The 26,918-nt window shown below is 42.9% G+C and overlaps 2 protein-coding genes across 6 annotated transcripts in view; one reads left to right on the top strand and one right to left on the bottom strand.

The window, feature by feature from the left end:
- LOC119512926 (probable G-protein coupled receptor 75) overlaps positions 1 to 26,918 on the bottom strand; it is a 237,164-nt gene that overhangs the window by 123,368 nt on the left and 86,878 nt on the right. For 2 of the 4 annotated variants that reach the window (XM_037807746.1, XM_037807747.1), the window contains one exon: positions 4,374 to 4,582. The exons of 1 other annotated variant lie outside the window; for it this stretch is intronic. In XM_037807746.1, coding sequence (XP_037663674.1) covers positions 4,374 to 4,582 — 209 coding nt within the window. Of the gene's footprint in view, positions 1 to 4,373; positions 4,583 to 26,918 lie in introns of those variants that run through there. One more of the 4 variants, XM_037807748.1, reaches the window with a different exon arrangement.
- CHAC2 (ChaC glutathione specific gamma-glutamylcyclotransferase 2) lies at positions 7,827 to 26,479 on the top strand. Of its 2 annotated transcripts, XM_037807756.1 has the most exons (4): positions 8,086 to 8,145; positions 23,813 to 23,848; positions 24,965 to 25,109; positions 25,471 to 26,479. In XM_037807756.1, the coding sequence occupies exons 3-4, from the start codon at positions 25,050 to 25,052 to the stop codon at positions 25,852 to 25,854; spliced, it is 444 nt and encodes a 147-aa protein (XP_037663684.1). In that variant the 5' UTR covers positions 8,086 to 8,145; positions 23,813 to 23,848; positions 24,965 to 25,049; the 3' UTR covers positions 25,855 to 26,479. The 2 variants fall into 2 exon arrangements, with proteins under 2 accessions (XP_037663683.1, XP_037663684.1); XM_037807755.1 differs by lacking the exon at positions 24,965 to 25,109 and having other exon boundaries at positions 7,827 to 8,145.

The raw sequence follows: 26,918 nt of genomic DNA, 5'->3' as shown, positions 1-26,918 counted from the left end.
TTGGTATGTTGGGGTTTCATTTTCATTCACCTCAAAGTATTTCCTAATTTTCCTTGTGATTTTTTCTTTGACCCATTGTTTGCTTAAAGGTGTGTTGTTTAATTTCCACATATTTGAATTTTTCAGTTCTCTCTCTATTGTTGATTTCCAGTGTCAATCCATTGTGGTTAAAGAAGATATACTGTATGATTTTTAATATTTTTTAATTTATTGAAACTTTTTTTGTGAGCTAACATATGGTTTATCCGGGAAAATGACCAATGTGTACAAGAGAATGCATATTCTGCTGGGTGAAGTGTTCTATCATGTCTGTTAAGTCTTGTGTTTTTATAGTATTACTCAAGTCTTCTATTTTCTTATTGATCTTCTGTCTAGCTGTTCTATCATTACTAAGGTTTCCTACTACTGTAGGACTATCTATATCTTCCTTTTGCTTCATATATTTTGGTGCTCTGCTTTTAGGTGTATATATATTTGTAATTGTTACCCCTTCTTGTTGAATTGACCACTTTAGCAGGATATACTACTGCCCTTCTTTGTCCTTCAAAAGAGTTTTTTAATTAAAGTCAAAGCTTAAGGTTAAAGCTCTCTTTTGGTTATTGGTTCCATCTTTTCATTTTCAGGCTACTTGTGTGTTTGTATTAAGGTGAGTCTCTCTTAAACAGCAAATAACTGGGTCATGCTTTTTAATCCAATCTGCCAATCTCTGCCATTTGACTGGAGAGTTTAATCCGTTTAGATTTAAGTCACTGCTGATAATGCATGACTTTCTTTTGCCATTTTGCTTTTTGATCTTGTAAGTCTTATACCTTTTTTTGTCCCTCAAAACTTCTGGTAATGCCTACTTTCATATTCATTTGACTTTCTATAGTGTACCATTTTGAGGACCTTCTGATTTTTTTCTGTTTAAATTTTTCACATATTTTCCTTGTCATTACCAAGGGGCCTACATTTAACATCCTAAATCTGTAACAATCATGTTTGATTTGATACCAACTTAATTTTAATAGTACTTACCCTATTCCTATACCACTCAACCCCCCTTTTTGTTGTACATGTTACAAATTACATTTTATACATTTTTGTCCAAAACCATTTATGTCCAAAACCATAGAAGTATCATTGCTTTTTATGCATCTACGCTTTAGAACCTGTAAGAAGTGTAAAGTGGAGTTACACACAAAAATTATGTTGCAATAGTACTGGCATTTATTATTACCCATATGTTACCTTTACCCATTTGATGCAGTGTCCTTTCCTTTCAGTCTGAAGAACTCCCTTGACCATTGGTTGTAGGGCAGATCTAGTGGTAAAGAACTCCCTCCCAGTTCTTATCTGAGACTGTCCTAACCTCTCTCTCATTTTTGAGAGACGGTTTTGCCAGATATAAAGTTCTTGGTTGGCAGTTGTTTTCTTTCAACACTTTTAATATTTTGTACCACTACTTTCTTGCTTCCATGGTTTCTGATGAGAAATTGGAACTTAATCCTATTGGGACTCGCTTGTACATAACATGTTGCTTTTCTGTTACAGCTTTCAGAACTCTTTCCACTTCCATAGCATTCAACAGTTTGACTAGTGTGTGTCTGGACATGGTTCTCTTCTCGTTTTTCCTATTTGGTGTTAACTTCTTGAACGTGCATATTCATGTCTTTCTTTAAATTTGGGAAGTTTTCAGTCATTACTTCTTTGAATATTCCTTCTGTCACTTTCTCTCTTTCCTTCCTTGACTTCCATAATGCAGATAGTGGTACACTTGATGGTATCCCATGGGTCTCTTAGCCTCTGTTCATTTCTTTTTATTCTTTTATCTTTCTGCTCCTTATCCTGAATCATTTCCTTTGTCTTGTCTTAGAGTTCACTAATTCTTTCTTCTTCCAGTTCCAATATGCTGTTGAAGCCCTCTAGGGAATTTCCATTTCAGGGATTGTGGTCTTCAACTCCAGTATTTTTGTTTGGTTCCTTTTTAAAATTTCTATCTCTTTACTAAGATTCTCATATTGTTCATTCATTGTTTTCCTGATATCCTTTAACTATTTCCTCTGTGTTTTCCTTTACCTCCTTGAGCATATTGAGGATAATTTTTCAAGTCTTTGTCCTGTATGTCCAAAATCTAGTATTCTTCATTACTGGTTTCTGGATTTTCATCTTGTTCCTTTGAGTGTGTCATCATTTCCTGTTTCTTTGTTTGTCTTGTGATCTTTGCTGCATACTGTACATTTTAATATTTAAAAATGTTAACTCTGGGATTTAATCCCTGAGCTGTCTGTTCTTTAAGTTTGTATCTAGCAAATAATTTGAGAGATTACTCTGAGTGCCGGGAGCTAACCAAAACCAACCAAAGCAACAAACACATTTCAGAATCTGCAAATTGGCTCTGAGATGGCTGGTGTTCCCCTTCAGTGTTTAGGCATCCTATCAAGATTAGCCTGAGGTGAATGTGAAGTCCAGGGTCCTCTGTCTTTTCTGAGCCTCTTTTCTTGGGCTTGTGCTTGCTTGTGACCTTAGGAATTCCCCCCTTTTACAGGAATTTGAATTCCCCCTCTACTTCCTATGAAATAGACTTTTTCCTCCTCCAGGGTGCTCTACTGTAAGACTTAAAGCAGGTAATCTTTTGACTCAGGTTGCTTTGACTTAATTGTTTTTTATACTGCTTTAGCTGTCAGCAAGCTGCTTCTGCCTGCAGGGCAAGTTTGTGAGGGTGAGCCAGAGATCAGTTTCCTGGTTCAGCCTTAAAGCTGCTACCAGATAAGATTGGCACTAACTTACAGGCACTGCAGTATATGCACAGGATTTATTCTGCTCCCCCTGGAACAGGGCCAGAGACCCACATGGGACAGCAGGCCAGTTCTCTCCATGCCAGGGAGGGGTTCGGGAGAGGTTAGCAAGGGCACCACGAGCATCTTTACTTTTTTTGAAAGGTGTGTTTTCTTGATTCAGCATTCACCCAGATACTGCAACCTTTTAACTGTTTTATGGAGTTTTGAGGAATATGACTCTGCCAGTTTCTGATAGTTACTCAAAGATTCTGTGGGAGAACAGCACCCTGGAGCATCTAACTTTGCAATCTCAGTCAATCAAAAGCATCAGAGCTTGGTTTCTTCACTGATAAAATGAAGTTAATACTGCCTCTTACAGTAATTTTACATATATTAAATATAACGTCAAGCATGTGACACAATGATTGCTGCAAACAATGCTCCATCAGCATTTGTTCTCATCTCCTGAGTGTCAGAATCTCTCAGAGTCAATGCCCTTCATCCAGTGGTGTGTTGGTAAATGTTTAACAACCAGTTCTCTGGGGAAAAAGCCCAGATTTGCAGCACTGGCTCATTTCTGGGATGTTAAAACTCCCACCATGGCCAATTTGAAGCTACGAGCCAAAAGTCACTGAATGCAGAGTTACATGCAGTAACACACCATGACTCTCTATCACATTACTCTGTATTCTTTTCTCCAAGGCATTTTTACCTTTTGGAATTATCATGTCTAATTGTTTAGATATTTACTGTTTGTTCCTCTAACACTATTACAAGCATCATGAAGGTTGTCTGTCTTGTTCTCTATCCTTAGCACCTTGAAAGTGCCTAGCACATTAAAGATACTCAATAAATATTTGATGAATGAATAAAACAGTGAATGAATTCCATCAGAATTTAGCCTGATTTATACATTATTATCTTCTTTATCACAGAAAGTATCCTATGTCATGCTCCAAACTTAATCAACCAATAGCTACCACCTCCTTATGGAATTGATATTATCAACCCAGTTTTACAGAACAGAAACTTGCCAAAGGTCACACCGGATGGAGAGGAACTGAAATTTGATCCCAGATCTTATCTGACCCCAAAGCCCATCCTATACCTTTCTGTCCCCCAATTTACTAACAATAAATAGATTTTCTAATTATTTTATTAGCATCTAAAGCATATTGAAAGAATATGTACTGTAAATACAAACTTCAAGTAATTGAAAAGATCCCCCAAAATTAAAGAAGGAAATTGAAAAGAAAAAATACTCACACCCTTAATTTCAGTAACATTGCTCCTTTTGTCTGAGACAGGACGAAAGAGCAAACATGGCCAGTGACTATATGTTTAAATTAAAACAGCAGACTACTTTTGCCACATCACCTAGTTAAGGCAATAAAAATGGGCCAGGCACAAGCATATCCTTATAAAGCACACCATTTATAGATGTCCTGCTGTAACACCACAATGATGTAAGTCAGGCAATCTTACCATCCTTAATGAATAAACAGTTATTTTATGATTACAGAACAAGGAAAAATACTACTGTCAATAAATCATGTATTACAATTTATGTTTTATTAATCCAGCTTGTAGGCCTGGTACCCGAATTTACTTTACCTGCATGAATTAACATCCGCAAACATTCTACAGAGTTGTGATATGCTGCTTCATGAACTGGCATCCATCCCCTGTTATCAGCAACATCAATACTACGTCCCTTTTTGAGCAATTTCCTTAAGACTTTGACATTGCCTTCTCTGGCAGCAAGTCCAACCGCAGAGCATGTGTCAGAATAAGACTCGGTAAAATCCATTCTGCTGACAAGTCTACAAGACAAGGCAGAAAGAAAATTCAGTATTCAATAAAACAACACTGTAATTCTTAGAGACTGGCAGATCATGGTAGGTCTGACTGGCACTTTTCACATGACCACTGAGGAAGAGCCTAAGGTAGAGAAGGCAACCTGTCTCACTACAGCTTCTGCAAGAGCCTAAAATCAGGAAATAGGATTGGTGATTTTGGATTCCTCAGAAATTTGTTTATTAAAGATGTCATGGGAGATTTAAGTGTTCTTTCTTTGCTCCTCTGGAAATGATATCTGCGTAACTCCTTCCGGCAGGCTTCTGCTCATGTTCATTCCCCACCAAAATGCACTCAGTGGAGCTCCATGAGAGTAGTGAATCCCAAATGTATTCTCTGTTATGCAAAGACACCCATTTAACTACCAGCAATGCTCAACCTCAAAAATTTGTTTGTAATCCTCTACAGAAAAGAGCTAAACCCAAAAGGCTAGAAAAAAGAGTGAAAGACATTTATTGAAAAGAACAAAGATGAATAGTAATTCTAGTTTTCCTGACACTGTTGGTTCTATCCAGACAGGGCTAAACATTCAGGTTCTCCGTCCTTGAGGAAACAGAATAACTGACTGAAAATACTGAAATCAACAAAGAACACTATAAAGAGATGAGCCCAGCTTTCCCACATAGACCCAGAAAGTTCTTCACGACATACTATGCTCTTCTTTATCAGCTGCCTTTCAAAGCTCATTTCAATTCCCCTGGAGTCGGCATCCAGTATAGCTCTCAGTATATAACTCTTCTCACAAAGACAATTTCTTGTTAGTGATGCTTTAAAGCAGGTTGTTTGGGCTGAGATTCAGAATTCTTAAGGGGCTGGTCATCTCCTAAGGGGTAGTCTTTAACACTTCCATCCTGACCCTCTTAGGAACTGGTTTAGGAAATACAAACAACATATCTAGTCCAATTTAGGTAAAAACTTTCTAGAGCCACATTCTAAATAATTTATCCAGGAAAGGAAGGTTTTGAGAAAAGAGATTAAAAGAAAACATACAGCATTTCCTGTAGTAAATTTAAAATTACCCACATCTCATTTAAATATAAAACTGTAACTGCAGAAGTTGATTTTATAGCAAGCCAAACAGCTAATTTAGCTATGGATGAATCTGATCAGATCAACTGGCCCATTACTAAGGAAAGAAAAGGCATGTTGCAGAACATTTAATTATTCAATTAATAGTTATTTGTTGAGTACCAACTATATGTCCAGCAATGTGGAGTATACAAAGATGACACAGACACGCATTCTTCCTCAAGTTGTTTCACAGTCTCAAAGGAATGATAAACATGATTCAAGACAGAGTAGAACATGCCCTAAATCAAAGGATAGTTAAATGAAGGAGAGACTACTTCAGCTTGATGGGATAGATAATGGCTGGACCTTAAAGGATAGGATGAATTTGAGCATGCAACAATGAGCAGAAAGAAGAGCATTCCTAGGCAGAAAAAATGGCACTGTCAAAAGTGTGGAGATGAACAAGCAAGGGTGGGTACAGGAGAGTGAGGAGGGAAACAATTGCTTTGCCAGGAAGATTAGGTTAACAAAAAAACGTAGGAAAATGATGTTGCAGAGGTAGCTGAGAGCCACACTGTGGAGGATCTTGAATGCTAAGGTATACTTTTTTGAACCAGATTAACTCCTAGCTAATCCACTACATCCCAGCTTCATAAAAAAATAGCAAATCTATATAATTTAGGGTAATTTATCAGCATATGCATCTAATACAAGAAAATTTATTTTTCCATGTAGGAAAACGTAGGTAACACACACACATACACAAGACCCCACTCCAAAGAAACTAAAAACAGCATTCAGGTAAAAACAGATACGATTCTCTTTCAAAATTTTACTCGCTTTCTCACAGTTACTAATAGCATTAATGGATCCAGATTAATAGGCAATAATCTGAAAAAAGTGTCAGAACTGGGTAATATCTTTGAGCTTTTGAAAAGAACTCAAAAATAAAAAAAAAAAATGCGCTACATATAGCAGGATCATTCTCTTAAACCCCTTAATACCAATTAGCCAACATTAATAAACTGTTTATATGATCCTTCCTTTCATAAAAACTTTCCTATATTCTAGATACAATACATAAAGAATAGTTAAACAACCTAATGCAAACCTCAACTGGATCCTGGGTTGGTAAAAAAAATATCAGTTACAAAAACAAGTTCGTAATTAAGGAACTTTGAATATGAAATAGATATTTGATGATAGAATTACTGTTCATTTTCTTAGGTATGATAAGGGCACTGTGGTTATTAAGAGAATGTCCTTTTTCTGAGAAGATGCATGTGGAAGTCTTTGGCTGAGAAACGTCAATATATATGCAACTTCGAATGTTTTATAAAAAAAATATGTACACAGAGAGAAAAGGAAGTTAAGTAACTGTGGCAAATTATTAATTATTGGATCTAGGTGGAGGGTAGTACATGAGTGTTCACTTTCTAACCTTTCTGTGTGTTTGAAATTTCTCAAAATAAAAATTTGGGAGGGGGGATTAACCATCCCAGGAAATGTGAAACTACAATTTGGGGAAAATATGAAAAAGTCTGGTTTTATGAAAACTACAAAAATTTCTCCAGAAAGATGTACATGCACCCCAAATTGTCTATACAATTTCAGGAGTTTCCTTTTCCAAAGTCTGTCCATGAGCCCCAAATTAAGAACCTTTGCCTGCGATTTTCTGAGTAAACTGATGAGAATACTAAAGATGAATAAGGTCGTTTTGCACGTAAAATTAAATACATAAACACTTTTCGTTGAAATAGTAGCTCTTTCACAGGTATTAAAACTCCTCGTGAACATTCTGTTTTTTATTTGAAAGGCAAAAAACAAGAAAAACAACTGTTGTAAATAAAGTCAAATAGGGATTACATTCCCGGCTTGCGCTCCTCTGGCCGCTGCAAAATGGGCAGAAATCCCATTTTCAAAGTAGAACAAAATGTCTTTCTATGTGCCAACTGCCATGTTCAGACGTCGCTTCTCAGTATCTGGACAGCACCAGCCAAGACTCCTACCCTTTCTCGCCTCCTTCCCCTTCTGTATTAGAAAAAAACCAGGCAGCTCTAACTTGAGAGGCACAAATCTCCGAAAAGGATTGTGGAAATGTAGTCGCATGCACACGGGCACCATAAGACGATTCCGATGATTAAGGAGGCTGCAGACAGACCGTTTGCTTACTTGACCCACAAGCAAGGAAATGAAATAATGTTGACTGAGACCAAGTGGTAAAACGCCCTTCCAACTACAAGTCCCAGTATGCTTTGCGACAGAAGAAGCAGGACGGCCGTCGCACCTGCGCACGCACAGCTTACTCACTTCCAGGAGACTACATTGCCCGCCGGCGTGGCTTAGACCGCAGCAAAGGGGCCGGTAGTGGAGCAAGGAAAGAATGTGGGTTTTCGGTTACGGGTCCCTGATCTGGAAGGCGGACTTTCCCTATCAGGACAAGCTGGTGGGGCACATCACAGGCTACAACAGGCGCTTCTGGCAGGGCAGCACAGACCACCGCGGGGTTCCAGGCAAGGTGAGGCACCAGCAAACCCCAGCCCACGCGGGCTCACTGCCCCCGACTACAACTCCCAACTCCTGGGCCAGCTGTACGGGAACCAAGCATGTGGGATGGGGATGGGTAGGGTTTACGCTCTCAACATCTGTGCACCCTCGTCAGTCACCTGCCCTCCCAAATAAAGGGTTCTCCTTCCGAAGCCATTTAAGATGCTGGTGGTTAGTTTCTTGAGGAGGCAAAACGCGCGAGCACAGGCACACAAGATCGCAAAGGCCTGACGTACAGGGAGGGGGCACCGATTCCTTGGCAACCTCTGCCATTAAAAAAAAAGAAAAAAAAAGGCGGAGCTGGCCGGGGTAGGATGAATCTCGCGTCACCACGAAAAAAATCAACGTATAAATTAACTTTTTAGCGATTAAATTTGTTGGCATTTCTGCATTCTGGCAGACTTTTCATTGGTTTTTATTTCTGGTGTTTCTTTAAAACATTTCTAATTGCTTTATTTTATGACATCTAAGGTCACAGAAGCACTAGTTTCCAACATTCTCTCTAGTTATTAAGGAGCTTACTTTGATCCCTTTGGTTGTCAGTTACTAGAAAAGTTAAAAATAATTCCTGGTTTAAGTAACAGTACCAAACCTATTACTGTAGACAGCATTTTAAAGATGTTACTTTATTTATGTCCCTCCTTAATTATGAATGGGAAATAGAAGTTCTTTGATCCATTTTTCAATCAGTCATACAAACACATTCATCTCAATATATGTGTAGCATATTAGTTAGTAGCAGAATTAGTAGCACCTTACTGCTTGTGCAGATCAGCCTTGTATTGGATGCAAAACAACAAATTTTAATCCTACTTTTTGAGTAATATTTTGGATATCTTGGACACTTGTTTTAGTTAACTTTCCAACTTTTGGAAGAGTTAGAAAATTTACTTTGTTTATATGTTCTCTGAAATATTCTGTTAAGATTTATATGATTACTATGTTTTTAAAGAAATGAATATTGGCCCCAAAGCACAAAATCTAAAAATGCTAGAAATCAGATGTGAGAAGACCTGGGGGTTAATTCCAAAGAAATATCTGCAGTCATGGAAAGAGGAGGAGATAAAGGCTCTAGAGAGCAGTCTGTGCCTGCTCAAAAAAGGGACATAGATTAAAATCATGAAAAGAACTTAAGTTAGAAGCCATTCAAACTCAACTAGAGTTGGTCAGTTAAGAATTTTCTATAAAGTTGACTATGCTGACATACGGAGATATTGGAAAGAATGACTGAAAAAGGAAGGAGTGAATTAGGGCAATAGCATACATAAAGGCCAAGAGAAAGTTCACGACCAAAGTATTTCAAAGAATGTTATAAAACAATATTAAAGATAACTAAGTTAAATAAAGTGCCTTTTGAATTGTCAGTCACTTTTTATATGGACACTTATAATTGTCATTCTGAAAAGGAAAGCCTTAGCCCAAGCTCCAATTTAATGTCTAAGTATTAAATACTTAAGTATGTGGTTGTAATAGCATATTTTGTTACTCTAGTGTCAACCAAAATGATGTGTTTGTATGTAGCACATCAGGATATGTACACTGTTAGAACAGACTGAGGACAAGAAACTGTAAAGTCAATACAACAGTTCATGATTCTTTAAAAGGAGACGGGAACTATAAAAGCCAATATCTATTTATAGTTAAATTTACTAAAATGTAGCCAAGGAAAGCCAGGGGAAAAAACTGCAGTGGCTGATAGTTTTATCCTTACTTTTATTTAAAGAATCCACTGTAGCAAATTAAAGGAAAATGTGAGTACTGAACATTTTCTAAAAATACTGTTCTGTTTTTTAAAAAAATCTGAAAAGAAATCATAATTTTACTTCACATTTTTCACTAAAATGGGTTGCCAGCCTTATATAAATGTTAATTGTCTGACAAACAACACAAAAGGCTGCAGAAATATCCAGCAAATAGAAGGATGACATAGATGCTATATAGGACTATGTTTTTTTATAGCAACATATGCTCCCGGTTAATTAGTCATCTGAAAAGCCTTCTCATTAACATATAAAATGTGATATTACCAAACGAGTATTTGGCTCATTTCCACAGAGTGTTAATGTGACATTTGTGGGAAAAATATTGATCTTACTTGCTTTATTAAATTATGCTTTCTTTTTAACTTTGTTAAACTTTAATTTCTTCCAAAGTTTAAGTATCCCCTTTTCTATATCAAAACTGGCAGTTTCTCACCAAAATTAGGATTTTTAAAGTGTAAAATACTTTTCAAGCATCAAAGGGAATTTATTACAATTTCAAAGAAGAAACGTTTTAATACAAGACATAATCATGAACATTTACTAAATCTCTAATTTTTCTAGATCAGAAACATTACTCATTACCCAATGAAAACATTGCTCAAATATTTCACAACATCCACCAATCCCATTCAGATTGAAAGACCCCTTTTTCAGTTTCAATGCCAAAAAAACATGTAAGTGCATTTACAATTTCACACTGTTTCTCAAAACATGTATTTATTGTACAGGCAAAGGGCTTAAGTTTTACAAAATATTTTCAAGTTATCAGTAGTGCCAACATTATTCCATTTCTGTATAAGAAGTCACAGGGTCTCTTAAAATTACTTCCTACCTGCTTCTTGTTTTCTTTTCTAATTGCCGCCACCCAAGTCCAGGACTTCACACCCCTCCTCCTCCTACCTACAATTACTACTGAGCACATAAGTAGATGATAGGTGCTATAAGGGAAATTAATAAAAGGAACAATGAAAGCTTAGAAGAAGGAACTGCTAAGGCTCCCTGGGGAATCAGCCAAGGCTATATGGAGGGAGTGGCAGGAGGGTATCTCAGGGATATAAAAGGGGGAAGGGCATTCCACACTAGGCAGCAGCACATTCAAAGATATGAAGGTTTATAAGAGTTATAAATAATTCAGCAGAGCTTAAGGGGAAAGTGGTTAAGAAGTGAGGTTTGTAGTAGTTGTCATACTAAGGAATTTTTATTTTATCCTATGGAATATCACAACCCTGAAGAATCTGAAGCACAGTAGTGACTGGCCTAATTTTTACATGAGAAAATCATTCTGGGGCCACGTAGAACACGGACCAGAGGGAAACAAAACTAGAGACAGAATGATAAGGAGATCCCAAAGGATGAAGAGGATCCAGATTCAGAAGATACTCAAAAGTCAACTGCCAAGAATTGATGGCTAGGGAGACAAGGAGAGGTTGAGTCCAGAACTTAATTGGACCACGAATATTTCTTACTCGGCATCTTCCTCTTTCCACTCTAATTTGCATACTACACACATTACCAACCTAATCTTTCTCGAACACTTATTTTATCATGTCAGTCACCTGCTGCTCAGACACCACAAGCTCTTGCCTTCCAGTTTTCCCCAATTATCAGTGGTTTCATATGTCCCATTGGCCCCTAATTTCAAGCCCTCTTGCTGGCTGTTCAAATCTGACTCGACCCTATTTTTCCAGTCATCTTTCTGAATTGTCTCCCCCACATATGGGAACCCTCTGCTAAAGTGGGGCACTTTGCCCAGTGCAGTCCTGCCTCTATGCCCTCACTAATGAAGCATGAATTATGGTGCCTTTTTGCCAGAATTCTGTCTTCCTTTCTGTCTTCCTAATACCCAGAATGCTTAAGCACTTAATAAATCCATAAACTCTATTTCAGAAGTTAGTTTTTATTCCATAATTACAATATAAGATCTTGAAAGCAAGAATCAAGGTTTTATCTTCTCTGCAAGAGTAAGCGTTCAATAAGTAGCTAATTCACTGGAAAAATGAAATATGACAATATCAACAATATATGTATCCTCACTGTAGCATTATCTTAAATAGAAAAGTCAGAAGTCTGAATATCTAACAAAGCAGGAATGTGTACACTACAGTTAACAGAATATTTGCAACTATTAAAATTTGAGATTAACATAGAAAAATGTAATTAAATGAGAAATCACAATCCAAAATCCTATATGTTCCATGATTATGAAATATCTACACATATGGACAAAGACTAGAAGAAAATAGCAACAAAGATGACACAAATATCTATATGATTTGTGTTCATCATGTGCTACACAAGGAGTCTACAAGTAAGAAAAATTGTGGCTAACAATTCAACATTCTCACTAATTATAGTAACATGTCAGCAGACAGACACATGGCTTTTGGCACCAGGTAGGAATCTTATAAAGAAAAGCTCAGAGCCAGTGGTTTAAGTAACCTTTGTAGCTTACATTATAAAACATTCCAAGTCTGGACTTCAAGGCTTTCAACTTAAACACAAAGGTTTTTTTCCAGTCGTTGAAATAAGAAAAGTGTTTTGCCTTGATAATATTTCATTCCAGTCTCAACTTTAATGATACAAAGTCAAGCTTATTTTCATTCTATACTTTTTTTTAATAAGAGCATCTGGTTACCTAAATAACTATTAGCTAACCTGTGTTAAAATCAAAATGGAAAAATAAAATTGCCTAGAACACCACGTGATCTAACTGTCCCATGTACAAGGAAATATATGAATAGGCCAGTTGTTCTAATATTAACCCCTATATAGGGCAATGTCAAGCTCATTTATTAATGTAAAAAGGGAAATAGGCCTAACCGGAAACATCCATTACCATAATAAAAAGGACAGAGCATTTCATAACTTTAGAAGTGTAAATCACTCATTATTCTCTTTCACTTGAGATCCCTTAGCATACCTTGATAGCAGTGCTTCTCAAAGTGTGATCCAAAACCAATATCATTGGCATTACCTGGGAATGTGTTCTAAATGCAAATTCTCAGTCAACTATAGGCCTACAGAATCAAAAACCCTAAGGTTATAGCCTAGCAGTGTATTTATCAAGCCCTCTAGGTAATTTTGAGCCATGCTAAAGTTTGAGAACCACCTCCCTACCCTGGAACATAATGTTCTGTTCTCTAATAAAACTCGAACAATCTCTTTTCCCCAAGGGGAAGAATATGACCAGAACTTTTATTTAGTTGCTGTTTCATTTTGCCTTTCATTTTAGATACAATATATCCATTTAACTTAACATAATATACCTAATATATAGAAATTGATGGAAATCTTTTAGAATGGCCAAGATAGATTTTCTTTCTTCACTTTAAATTTTTGTAACCAGGAAGTTAGGATTTAAGGGCTGATTATGATTACCGAATCATTATATAGATATTCCTTGTTATTCTCTGGTATATTAGACTAGACGAAAGGAAATACCTGAAACCTGAACTGTAATCCAGCTGCCTTCATTTCCGATAATGCTTGTATAAGGCACTTTATCTCATGCCCTTGTGATTGTAGAAACCTTGTGACTAACCTTCTCTTGTACCCATTAATCCAGTTTTTTGACTTTCAAGTCTTCTGATCACCAAAGACAGCCCCTAATGTTTACTAATGAAGGGTCCTGGGTCAGCACAGAACTAACCCACACCAAGTCCAAAGTTATCTTGATAACCGAAGCTGGGTCTAACCAAAACGGGCTGCGGGTGTCTGAGCTTGTACCTCGGCTTGCCGGGCCTGGGCCAGGGGACCTGATCACCCCCTGGGGAGGGTAGTAGGTACGGGCGTGAGTGCCCTCTGCAGCCCCCCCGAGCCTGGGGAGCGAGGTCAAGGCAGCTCCCTTTTCCTCACCCAAAATGCCACTGGCAGGGGAGGCTTGCCGGAGGAAACCGCCTTTCTCCCAACTGCCCTTTCCCCACTTCCTTATCTTACCCACTCACTCCCTGGTGCCAAGGCCACTCCTGCCACCGCCAGCGCGCATGCCCGTGGCCAGAACAACCCCCGCCCCGCTGCAACGGTTCCGGCGTTCTCTCAGAACCAATCCTAGCCCCTATCCCTTCAATATTGCCATTTAAGGCTGCTTCACCTCCTTTCCAGCCCTGCCCTTCTTACCAGCCTATATAACCTGTAATCACCCCTGAATAAATCTCTTTGGCGCATACTCCTACTGGATGAAGAGTGTCTCGTCCCTATCGCCGCCCTCCTTGCACGCCTCTCGCCGAGGACCCTGGCCACGTCCTCCGCCTCGCCCTCGCCTCCGGGAAAGAGCCCCCGCCGCCGGTACCCCTTGAGCAGCCCCGAGAGCTGAGGGCTCGGCTACCGGCCGCCTCTCCCCCTAGAAGTAGCAACCGCGACCGCAACTGGTGCCCCGTGTGAGGACCGTCTCCACACAACAGTTCAGCAGGTCGATCGCTCGCCCGGACGCCTCTCCAGCTTCCCGTTTCCTCGCCTGCAAGGTAGGGCCGCCTCTCCTTCGCCGCTTCTGGAGCCGTGGGAGGTTCCCTGCTCCGAAGCCGCTCATTCCTTCCCCCACGCTCTCTTCATCCAGTAGGAACTCCTCCCTTCCCCCACGCTCTCTTCGTCCTCTTGTATGCGCACTTCTATGACCCCTGTTCCTCCTAACACTCTCCCTCTTCCCCTCCATTTCTTTGCTGTAGTTCTTTGTATTTTTATTTCCTCATTTGGTGCTGTGTGCCTCTTTGCAACCGCCCCCCCCTAACTGCTCCCGTTGCCAAAGGGCACTGCTTTCTGCTCTCGCCGTCTCCTTCGGCCTTGCGGCCGCAGCTTATCTCATTCTCTCTGCTCGGTAAACAACTCCTCCTCCTCCTCCCCGCCAGCCGGCCGGCCCGGCTCGGGAGTAACCCCCCCTCCTCCCCCCTCAGCTATGGGCAATCGTATATCTACATGTCAGGCACCTCAAGTTCGTGCTCTAGCGGGTCTCCTAGATACGCATCGCTGTAAAGTGTCTGTCCGGCAGCTGCAGGTGTACTGGGACCTCCTGCTGCCTTTTAACCCATGGCTCACCACTTGCCATCTTTGGGACCCTGTTACTTATGATCGTCTTATTGATCGGGTCACTAATGCCATGGAACATGAGAGCAAGCGCTTCCCTCCCGGCTTGCTCCCCACCTTGATAACCATCCGCTCCTGCCTTCAAGGCTCCCTCCCCCCTGATCGAGGCCTCGTTAAATCCAAGGAGGCCCTATCAACCCAGCCAACAGACTCAGATAGCGATACTAATTCAAATCATGACTCAGACACGGAGTCCTTAGTCGAGCAGATTAACAACGCGCTCGAGGTGACTCCCAAAAAGCAAAATAACACTGCGCCACGCCAAGATGGCGAACTTCCTCCTTCTTCTTCCATCGAGGGGAGGAAATGCTCCGGCGATGACATCAGCCCTAAGCTGAGCCGGAAACCGCATATGCTTTACCCAGCCCTTTCACAGGGCGGAGTTAGTCCACCATCTTATGCCTTGGGCCCCACCCTTTCACAGGGCGGGGCTGATCCACCATCTTGTATCTTAGCCACGCCCACCGCGCCGCCATCTTGCGACGCTTGGGGCCTCCCGCTCCCACCTCCCCCTTCGGCGAGCTCCCCCTCGGAGCCGCTACCGGCAGCTGCCGCCGCTCCTTCCACCTAACCGGCTAACAACCCCTGGCTGCCTTCTACACCTCAAGGCAGCCCTTGGAGCAACGCTCCCCCTACCCTCACTCCCGCGCCAAGCCTTCTGCAAGCGCGTCCTCCTTTCTCTCGTGCTTTTCGCTGCTTTCCTCTTAACCTTGCCCCCACCCCACAGAAACCGTATGACTGGTATCCCATTGACTCAGATACTATCAAGCAGCTTCGCAGGGCCGTCAAGGAGGACGGGTTAGGTAGCCCATACGCTTCCCAAATACTGCAGGATCTCGGCATGGACTATTGCATCCCCCAAGACTGGGCCTCGCTTGCCTGTTCCATTCTTAACCCCGGTCAGTTTGTTGACTGGCGTGCTCACTTCCAGGCAGAAGCAGCTCAGCAAAGTGAACAAGACGCAGCCCTTGGAGTCTATCATCCCCCTAAAGCCTATTTGGGCACTGGAGCATTTCTAAATGCGTCTGCTTATATTAATGTCCCTGCCACCTTCTGGACTATCCTCAGAGGCATCGCCTTACGCGCGTTTGCCAACTGCTCTGCCTGTCGGCCTAATAAATTCACCAAGCTCTTCCAGGAGCCGAGTAAGCCTTTCGCCACCTTTGTCTCCAGAGTCGAAGAAACCTGCGCTCAAAAGGTAAGTGATCCCCAGGCCCAATATTATATGTGCCCATCCTCAAATCCTGGAAAATCGTACTGTAATTCCCCCAACGAGTACTACTGTGCATACTGGGGGTATAAAACACTAACCACTAATTGGAAGCCTCCTGTTCCTAATCATTACCTTACCTTAAAGTGGACCCCTACAGGGTGCAAACTCCCTACTGTTAACTGGCTCAGCCAAGAAAGTGAGAGATCCTGCACACATCTTAATCTTACAGTGCAGCTCCCCACTAATCCCTCCTGGTTACTCGGTCAAACTTAGGGCTTCAAAATCTATGAGAAAGGAACCGACCGAGAATCACTTATTCTAATAAAAAAGGAGGCAATAAACCAACCAAAGAAAGATACTATTAAAAAAAGCCCTTTAACATTAGTCCCAACAAGGTCATTAACCCCCTTTTTCCACAGCTCTCCAGCCTCACCTCAACTCCAACCAGCCGCACCTCAGCTGCAAACAACGCATCGCCAACCCCACCACCCCAGCTTCCTTTGCCCCCTTCTCGTTATTCCTCTCCCCTCCTCAGCCTCATCCAAGCCGCCTTTACCTCAGTAAACTCCTCCAACCCCAATTTTACCTCCTCCTGCTGGCTCTGCCTCTCTACCTCTTCCTCTCTATACGAGCCCGTTGCCTCCAACCTCTCCTTTTCAGAAAGCACAGAAAACAACCCCTTGGAATGCAATTGGAATACCTCTGCCGTCCCCCTAACCTTTCATTCAGTCTCCTATACAGGAAAGTGCGTCCGCCCTCGCTCCAGGAACTCTCCCGACCTCACTGCCTGTGCCAGCTACTCATCTCCCAGCAGCTCGGCAAAATTTCTCATTCCTCATAACTCCTCCCAATGGCTCTGCTCCTCTACAGGACTTACCCCCTGTCTCAGCACGAATGTCATCAATGAATATAAAGAAACTTGCCTCCTAATTGTCCTTATCCCTAGGGTCTTATACCACAGCGAAGAAGACTTCTTCCTCCGTCTAGAAAAAACTGCAGCTCCTGCCCCATTGCAAAAACGAGAGCCCATCACCGTCCTTACAATTGCCTCCCTCCTAGGTCTTGCAGGCGCTGGCACCGGAATCGCTGCACTAGCCAGTCAAGATTCCGCCCTAACTCACCTCAGGGCGGCTGTTGACGAAGACATTCATCACTTACAAAACGCTATTCACCATCTAAAAAATTCTGTCAATTCCCTCTCTGAAGTAGTGCTCCAAAACCGCCGAGGTCTTGACCTTCTCCTCCTCAAAGAAGGAGGCCTCTGCGCCGCCCTAGGAGAAGAGTGCTATGTTTATGCCAATTCCACAGGTCTCGTCGAGGATAGCCTGAAAAGGGTCCGAGAGGGACTGGAAAAGCGTAAAAGAGATCGTGAAGCCACCAGTTATTGGTCCAGTTTTTTCACTCCCATCCTCCCATACATCCTTCCTTTTCTTGGCCCCTTATTAATAATTATTCTAGCTCTCATCTTAGGACCCTGCCTCATCCGCAAAATTGTCCAGCTTGTAAGAAAACAAACAGATGCCATTTTTTCCTCATTCGTGCAAATCCAGTATCAGCAACTCGCCACCTCTGACGCCCCCCACTCCAAGATGACAGCCAACCCTCCGCGACCTCAACGCCACCGGTCGACTCGCCAACTGCGAGGCCCTTCTCAATCACCTGAACATCGTTCTCACCTCGAGTTCCAGCTTCTCTGAACCCCTGAACTTTAAACCCCTCACCTTCGCCCAGCCCGCTGCAGTGAAGCCATTGGCAAGCGCCCGGGCACCACACCAACACTGAGCTCCAGCCTCGCTGAGCCACCGTCAACCCCTTTTTTCCCTTCCCTGACCTCCCCCTTCCCTCACCCTTAGCGGACCTCTCCGGTAAAGCCTCTTCCTCTAATTAGAAAAGAAAGGGGAATTGCGGGTGTCTGAGCTTGTACCTCGGCTTGCCGGGCCTGGGCCAGGGGACCTGATCACCCCCTGGGGAGGGTAGTAGGTACGGGCGTGAGTGCCCTCTGCAGCCCCCCCGAGCCTGGGGAGCGAGGTCAAGGCAGCTCCCTTTTCCTCACCCAAAATGCCACTGGCAGGGGAGGCTTGCCGGAGGAAACCGCCTTTCTCCCAACTGCCCTTTCCCCACTTCCTTATCTTACCCACTCACTCCCTGGTGCCAAGGCCACTCCTGCCACCGCCAGCGCGCATGCCCGTGGCCAGAACAACCCCCGCCCCGCTGCAACGGTTCCGGCGTTCTCTCAGAACCAATCCTAGCCCCTATCCCTTCAATATTGCCATTTAAGGCTGCTTCACCTCCTTTCCAGCCCTGCCCTTCTTACCAGCCTATATAACCTGTAATCACCCCTGAATAAATCTCTTTGGCGCATACTCCTACTGGATGAAGAGTGTCTTGTCCCTATCGCCGCCCTCCTTGCACGCCTCTCGCCGAGGACCCTGGCCACGTCCTCCGCCTCGCCCTCGCCTCCGGGAAAGAGCCCCCGCCGCCGGTACCCCTTGAGCAGCCCCGAGAGCTGAGGGCTCGGCTACCGGCCGCCTCTCCCCCTAGAAGTAGTAACCGCGACCGCAACTGGTGCCCCGTGTGAGGACCGTCTCCACACAACAGTTCAGCAGGTCGATCGCTCGCCCGGACGCCTCTCCAGCTTCCCGTTTCCTCGCCTGCAAGGTAGGGCCGCCTCTCCTTCGCCGCTTCTGGAGCCGTGGGAGGTTCCCTGCTCCGAAGCCGCTCATTCCTTCCCCCACGCTCTCTTCATCCAGTAGGAACTCCTCCCTTCCCCCACGCTCTCTTCGTCCTCTTGTATGCGCACTTCTATGACCCCTGTTCCTCCTAACACTCTCCCTCTTCCCCTCCATTTCTTTGCTGTAGTTCTTTGTATTTTTATTTCCTCATTTGGTGCTGTGTGCCTCTTTGCAACCGCCCCCCCTAACTGCTCCCGTTGCCAAAGGGCACTGCTTTCTGCTCTCGCCGTCTCCTTCGGCCTTGCGGCCGCAGCTTATCTCATTCTCTCTGCTCGGTAAACAACTCCTCCTCCTCCTCCCCGCCAGCCGGCCGGCCCGGCTCGGGAGTAACCCCCCCTCCTCCCCCCTCAGCTATGGGCAATCGTATATCTACATGTCAGGCACCTCAAGTTCGTGCTCTAGCGGGTCTCCTAGATACGCATCGCTGTAAAGTGTCTGTCCGGCAGCTGCAGGTGTACTGGGACCTCCTGCTGCCTTTTAACCCATGGCTCACCACTTGCCATCTTTGGGACCCTGTTACTTATGATCGTCTTATTGATCGGGTCACTAATGCCATGGAACATGAGAGCAAGCGCTTCCCTCCCGGCTTGCTCCCCACCTTGATAACCATCCGCTCCTGCCTTCAAGGCTCCCTCCCCCCTGATCGAGGCCTCGTTAAATCCAAGGAGGCCCTATCAACCCAGCCAACAGACTCAGATAGCGATACTAATTCAAATCATGACTCAGACACGGAGTCCTTAGTCGAGCAGATTAACAACGCGCTCGAGGTGACTCCCAAAAAGCAAAATAACACTGCGCCACGCCAAGATGGCGAACTTCCTCCTTCTTCTTCCATCGAGGGGAGGAAATGCTCCGGCGATGACATCAGCCCTAAGCTGAGCCGGAAACCGCATATGCTTTACCCAGCCCTTTCACAGGGCGGAGTTAGTCCACCATCTTATGCCTTGGGCCCCACCCTTTCACAGGGCGGGGCTGATCCACCATCTTGTATCTTAGCCACGCCCACCGCGCCGCCATCTTGCGACGCTTGGGGCCTCCCGCTCCCACCTCCCCCTTCGGCGAGCTCCCCCTCGGAGCCGCTACCGGCAGCTGCCGCCGCTCCTTCCACCTAACCGGCTAACAACCCCTGGCTGCCTTCTACACCTCAAGGCAGCCCTTGGAGCAACGCTCCCCCTACCCTCACTCCCGCGCCAAGCCTTCTGCAAGCGCGTCCTCCTTTCTCTCGTGCTTTTCGCTGCTTTCCTCTTAACCTTGCCCCCACCCCACAGAAACCGTATGACTGGTATCCCATTGACTCAGATACTATCAAGCAGCTTCGCAGGGCCGTCAAGGAGGACGGGTTAGGTAGCCCATACGCTTCCCAAATACTGCAGGATCTCGGCATGGACTATTGCATCCCCCAAGACTGGGCCTCGCTTGCCTGTTCCATTCTTAACCCCGGTCAGTTTGTTGACTGGCGTGCTCACTTCCAGGCAGAAGCAGCTCAGCAAAGTGAACAAGACGCAGCCCTTGGAGTCTATCATCCCCCTAAAGCCTATTTGGGCACTGGAGCATTTCTAAATGCGTCTGCTTATATTAATGTCCCTGCCACCTTCTGGACTATCCTCAGAGGCATCGCCTTACGCGCGTTTGCCAACTGCTCTGCCTGTCGGCCTAATAAATTCACCAAGCTCTTCCAGGAGCCGAGTAAGCCTTTCGCCACCTTTGTCTCCAGAGTCGAAGAAACCTGCGCTCAAAAGGTAAGTGATCCCCAGGCCCAATATTATATGTGCCCATCCTCAAATCCTGGAAAATCGTACTGTAATTCCCCCAACGAGTACTACTGTGCATACTGGGGGTATAAAACACTAACCACTAATTGGAAGCCTCCTGTTCCTAATCATTACCTTACCTTAAAGTGGACCCCTACAGGGTGCAAACTCCCTACTGTTAACTGGCTCAGCCAAGAAAGTGAGAGATCCTGCACACATCTTAATCTTACAGTGCAGCTCCCCACTAATCCCTCCTGGTTACTCGGTCAAACTTAGGGCTTCAAAATCTATGAGAAAGGAACCGACCGAGAATCACTTATTCTAATAAAAAAGGAGGCAATAAACCAACCAAAGAAAGATACTATTAAAAAAAGCCCTTTAACATTAGTCCCAACAAGGTCATTAACCCCCTTTTTCCACAGCTCTCCAGCCTCACCTCAACTCCAACCAGCCGCACCTCAGCTGCAAACAACGCATCGCCAACCCCACCACCCCAGCTTCCTTTGCCCCCTTCTCGTTATTCCTCTCCCCTCCTCAGCCTCATCCAAGCCGCCTTTACCTCAGTAAACTCCTCCAACCCCAATTTTACCTCCTCCTGCTGGCTCTGCCTCTCTACCTCTTCCTCTCTATACGAGCCCGTTGCCTCCAACCTCTCCTTTTCAGAAAGCACAGAAAACAACCCCTTGGAATGCAATTGGAATACCTCTGCCGTCCCCCTAACCTTTCATTCAGTCTCCTATACAGGAAAGTGCGTCCGCCCTCGCTCCAGGAACTCTCCCGACCTCACTGCCTGTGCCAGCTACTCATCTCCCAGCAGCTCGGCAAAATTTCTCATTCCTCATAACTCCTCCCAATGGCTCTGCTCCTCTACAGGACTTACCCCCTGTCTCAGCACGAATGTCATCAATGAATATAAAGAAACTTGCCTCCTAATTGTCCTTATCCCTAGGGTCTTATACCACAGCGAAGAAGACTTCTTCCTCCGTCTAGAAAAAACTGCAGCTCCTGCCCCATTGCAAAAACGAGAGCCCATCACCGTCCTTACAATTGCCTCCCTCCTAGGTCTTGCAGGCGCTGGCACCGGAATCGCTGCACTAGCCAGTCAAGATTCCGCCCTAACTCACCTCAGGGCGGCTGTTGACGAAGACATTCATCACTTACAAAACGCTATTCACCATCTAAAAAATTCTGTCAATTCCCTCTCTGAAGTAGTGCTCCAAAACCGCCGAGGTCTTGACCTTCTCCTCCTCAAAGAAGGAGGCCTCTGCGCCGCCCTAGGAGAAGAGTGCTATGTTTATGCCAATTCCACAGGTCTCGTCGAGGATAGCCTGAAAAGGGTCCGAGAGGGACTGGAAAAGCGTAAAAGAGATCGTGAAGCCACCAGTTATTGGTCCAGTTTTTTCACTCCCATCCTCCCATACATCCTTCCTTTTCTTGGCCCCTTATTAATAATTATTCTAGCTCTCATCTTAGGACCCTGCCTCATCCGCAAAATTGTCCAGCTTGTAAGAAAACAAACAGATGCCATTTTTTCCTCATTCGTGCAAATCCAGTATCAGCAACTCGCCACCTCTGACGCCCCCCACTCCAAGATGACAGCCAACCCTCCGCGACCTCAACGCCACCGGTCGACTCGCCAACTGCGAGGCCCTTCTCAATCACCTGAACATCGTTCTCACCTCGAGTTCCAGCTTCTCTGAACCCCTGAACTTTAAACCCCTCACCTTCGCCCAGCCCGCTGCAGTGAAGCCATTGGCAAGCGCCCGGGCACCACACCAACACTGAGCTCCAGCCTCGCTGAGCCACCGTCAACCCCTTTTTTCCCTTCCCTGACCTCCCCCTTCCCTCACCCTTAGCGGACCTCTCCGGTAAAGCCTCTTCCTCTAATTAGAAAAGAAAGGGGAATTGCGGGTGTCTGAGCTTGTACCTCGGCTTGCCGGGCCTGGGCCAGGGGACCTGATCACCCCCTGGGGAGGGTAGTAGGTACGGGCGTGAGTGCCCTCTGCAGCCCCCCCGAGCCTGGGGAGCGAGGTCAAGGCAGCTCCCTTTTCCTCACCCAAAATGCCACTGGCAGGGGAGGCTTGCCGGAGGAAACCGCCTTTCTCCCAACTGCCCTTTCCCCACTTCCTTATCTTACCCACTCACTCCCTGGTGCCAAGGCCACTCCTGCCACCGCCAGCGCGCATGCCCGTGGCCAGAACAACCCCCGCCCCGCTGCAACGGTTCCGGCGTTCTCTCAGAACCAATCCTAGCCCCTATCCCTTCAATATTGCCATTTAAGGCTGCTTCACCTCCTTTCCAGCCCTGCCCTTCTTACCAGCCTATATAACCTGTAATCACCCCTGAATAAATCTCTTTGGCGCATACTCCTACTGGATGAAGAGTGTCTCGTCCCTATCGCCGCCCTCCTTGCACGCCTCTCGCCGAGGACCCTGGCCACGTCCTCCGCCTCGCCCTCGCCTCCGGGAAAGAGCCCCCGCCGCCGGTACCCCTTGAGCAGCCCCGAGAGCTGAGGGCTCGGCTACCGGCCGCCTCTCCCCCTAGAAGTAGCAACCGCGACCGCAACGGGCCCACCTGACATGCCCAGTAGCTTAAACTTTAACCCACAAGTCACCTATACTTCATCACAATACTAAAAATCACACCCATCATCATATTAAGGCCGCCATTTTCTTACACGTTCTGTGACTAAACATGTAATCAATCTGCACATGCTCAATAATTAAATCACTTCCAATTATATCATCTATGGCCATTGCACTAATTATCCTAAAACCTGCCCATCTTTTGATACTATAACACTATCAGAATTACTGCAGTTCAGGGAGACAGATTTTGGACCCATAGGCCATCTGTTCTCCTGTTTCACGCCTAGCAATAAAACTCTTTCTCTCTTTGAAACTCCCATGTCTCAGAAATTGGTCATTTGAGCGCATCGGACAAAAGAATCCATTGCCTTGTCCAGTAACACTTTACCACAAAAAATAAGTACTTAGTATGAGCAAATGTCGCTAAAATATTTCATATCAACAATAAATTGCTAACACTTAAAGAACTTTAATTCAGAAAAAAATTTATCATTTTTTTACTTTTTTTAAAACAGCCTGGAAGAGTTGTGACTCTTGTTGAAGATCCTGAGGTATGGTATAATTATTCTTTTTCTATAAGTCTTTAATCATATAAATGGTTAAAAGATGTTTCTCAGTTTTAATGACCAATTAAATTTTATTAACACTCGTAACAGACAACTTGAACCATACTAAGTTTAGAATTCCTCTTTGTATTTGTATTTTTCTTTTCATATCTTTGGAAAATGAGGTCAGTGGGACAAAGCTGCAGATGCAGGATGCAGGGTAGAAAACAAAATGAAACCAAATGGCATGTAGCTTTTTTTTTTTCCCTTAATGAGTTTGTTGACTGAGAATTTTGCATTCTCTTTTAGTATTACTGGTGATAGCCCCAGATAGTTTCAGGTTAGTTTTAACAATCAACTGGAACCCTTAAAGCTCTATCCATTTTTGCTAGGGGTCTAATCATTTAGCAGAAATCCCAGTCAGGAATTCTTTCTTTAGTGTCTAATTTTATCCACAGCACCTGATACAGTGTGCTTTTTAAACAGGTTTAAAGCACCAAAAAAAAAAAATACTGTTTTTACCTGATAATCCTTAGTTTCTTAAATATTTTCAATCATTTTACTGGGATATGGATTCAAAAATTTATTTTGTGAAATTAAAGGTTTAACTTTGGAAAGTACTTTGATATACAAAAATCAACCAGTTAGCAACAGCAGATAAATAATAGTGTAGATTAGGAAATGCTATCATAATTTACACTAGGAAAAGCATCCATTAAAAAAGATAATATGTAAACTGTAACTATAACTCCTAATTAAACAGTTAATAAACACTTTGTTTATAAGCATTTGTTTTTATAGAATCTTAATTCTGTCAAAAAGTTGCCTACCAATCTAATGTTTAAATTTAATTAAAGGTTGTCTATTAAATCTGTATTATAAACCATAAATCTTGTTTATTTCACAGATATTTAATTAATACTAAAAAGAAATCCCAATATAAGTTCTTTGTAGTCGGAGTACATTGTTTTTATTGACACTTTGCTCATGGATTCACTTGACAAAAGATGATGCCATTTAGTGTTCTGGATGTAATAACTTACAAAGGATATTTGATAGGTAATTACTAAAGGAACAAAATGAATTTGCTATAGACTTAGGTAATTGATTACTTTATTACAGAGCTTTTAAAACACAGAACCCTTCATACAAGGAAACACCAAATACATGAAAGGATAAAAGTGACCATCAGCTCTGGTGAAGGGGAATGGGGAATCAAAGCCCTCCCAGCCAGGACCCCAACGCTCACATCCAGACAGCCCCTGAGGTAGGCTCCAGGTTACCTACAATGCTTCTATACCATGACATGTTTATATTTTTAATGGCTGAATGAAAACCTGTTATTTTTCATTTCAGTCCTATTAAAAAGAAAGAAAAAAGCCTAATTTTAAAAATTTAAGCAAAGATAAATATCCTGCTATTTATGACAAAAGAAATTATTCAGAATAAATAATTTAAAATGCCCATTTCCTTTATTATTTTGTAGGTACCTCTTCAGTGCACATTTAGTGAAGCAAACCCACACTTAGAAGAACATACAAGATTTCTTCCTAGGTCCCAACACATCTTCATCTATTTTAATTAGCCTTGTAAATGCTAAATGATATATTCTTTTCATTTTTCCACAGGGTTGTGTATGGGGTGTTGCTTACAAACTGCCAGTAGGAAAGGAAGAAGAAGTAAAAGCATACCTTGACTTTAGAGAGAAAGGAGGCTACAGGACCTCAACAGTCATTTTTTATCCAAAAGATCCCACCACAAAACCATTTAGTGTGTTGCTGTATATTGGAACATGTGATAATCCTAATTATCTTGGACCTGCCCCTCTGGAAGATATTGCGGAACAAATTTTTAACGCAGCTGGTCCAAGTGGAAAAAATACAGAATATCTTTTTGAACTTGCAAATTCTATTAGGAATCTTGTGCCAGAAGATGCGGACGAGCATCTTTTCTCTTTGGAAAAATTAGTAAAGGAACGTTTAGAAGGAAAACAGAACCTCAATTGCATATGAAACTTAGTCATTGACTTTTCAAAACAAGCAGTTTTTAGTCTTCAGAAAACAGCTTCAGTGCACAAAGGCAATATGATTTGGAAATGTATTAACTTGACGATCTTATTTATTTTTATGTTGTACTTAGAATATCCTCTAAATTTGTAGTTTGATTGCAAGTGTCCTGAAAACATATTCAAAATACTAAGATATAGTTAAAGAAAAACTCAAGTTTTAATAGTATGCATGATTTTCTAACTATATGATATTGAACTTCTGCTCATTAGGAGTGAGTTCTTTAGAATAATACAGTGACAGAATTAGTCTGGTTCTTGTTTTCATCAGAGTACAAATTATTCTATTGTTTCATATTACAATACTGTTCTGAAGTCATAGAGAATTAAATCAGAAGTCCAGTAAATATATGATAATGTTTTGCCTTCTCTATATGCTGTAAGGTAATTCTGTAACCATGGTTTAAAACATAAAAACTTAAAATAATATGTGATTAGAAATGTAAGGTAACACAGACAAGATTTCAGCCTTAATTGTAAATTTTCTTGTTATTCAGGTATTAAATGAAACCTTTTCAAATTTAAGTTTAAAAAAATGGCATTTTTAATATAAAAATGTCCTTGGCATTATAATGTCCTTTATTCCTTTCCTTTTTAAATAAATGTATTTTATTTATTACATGAAAAAATTCATTAAGCCTAGAAGAGCACAAATTATATTATACAAGTCTCGTCCACTAATAATTAGTCTGTCATTCACTATGTATTAATCTTATACTAAAATTAAAAAAAAAGATGGGTTTTTCTGATGTTAGAAATTAATGGGATATATATGTACACACACATACACATACATACACCACTCTACCTTACAATTTCTCTCTTTCTTCCATTTTTCTCATCCTTCACAAAAATTTTTTTCAACTGTATGGTGTTCCATTTCCTTAGCAACTTGTCTCAAAGCCCTCCAATCTTACTTCACTCTGCAGTATTGGTGCAGTCTCTATCTCCAATGACCCCTTCCTGAGTCATCCAAAAAACTCAGTTTTCATCTGTTTTTACCACTCTAAT

Source organism: Choloepus didactylus, chromosome 17 (assembly GCF_015220235.1).
Source record: "Choloepus didactylus isolate mChoDid1 chromosome 17, mChoDid1.pri, whole genome shotgun sequence".
Classification (NCBI taxonomy): domain Eukaryota; kingdom Metazoa; phylum Chordata; class Mammalia; order Pilosa; family Megalonychidae; genus Choloepus; species Choloepus didactylus.
The sequence above is the reverse complement of the archived record's forward strand: the minus strand, read 5'-3'. Positions and strand labels throughout refer to the sequence as shown.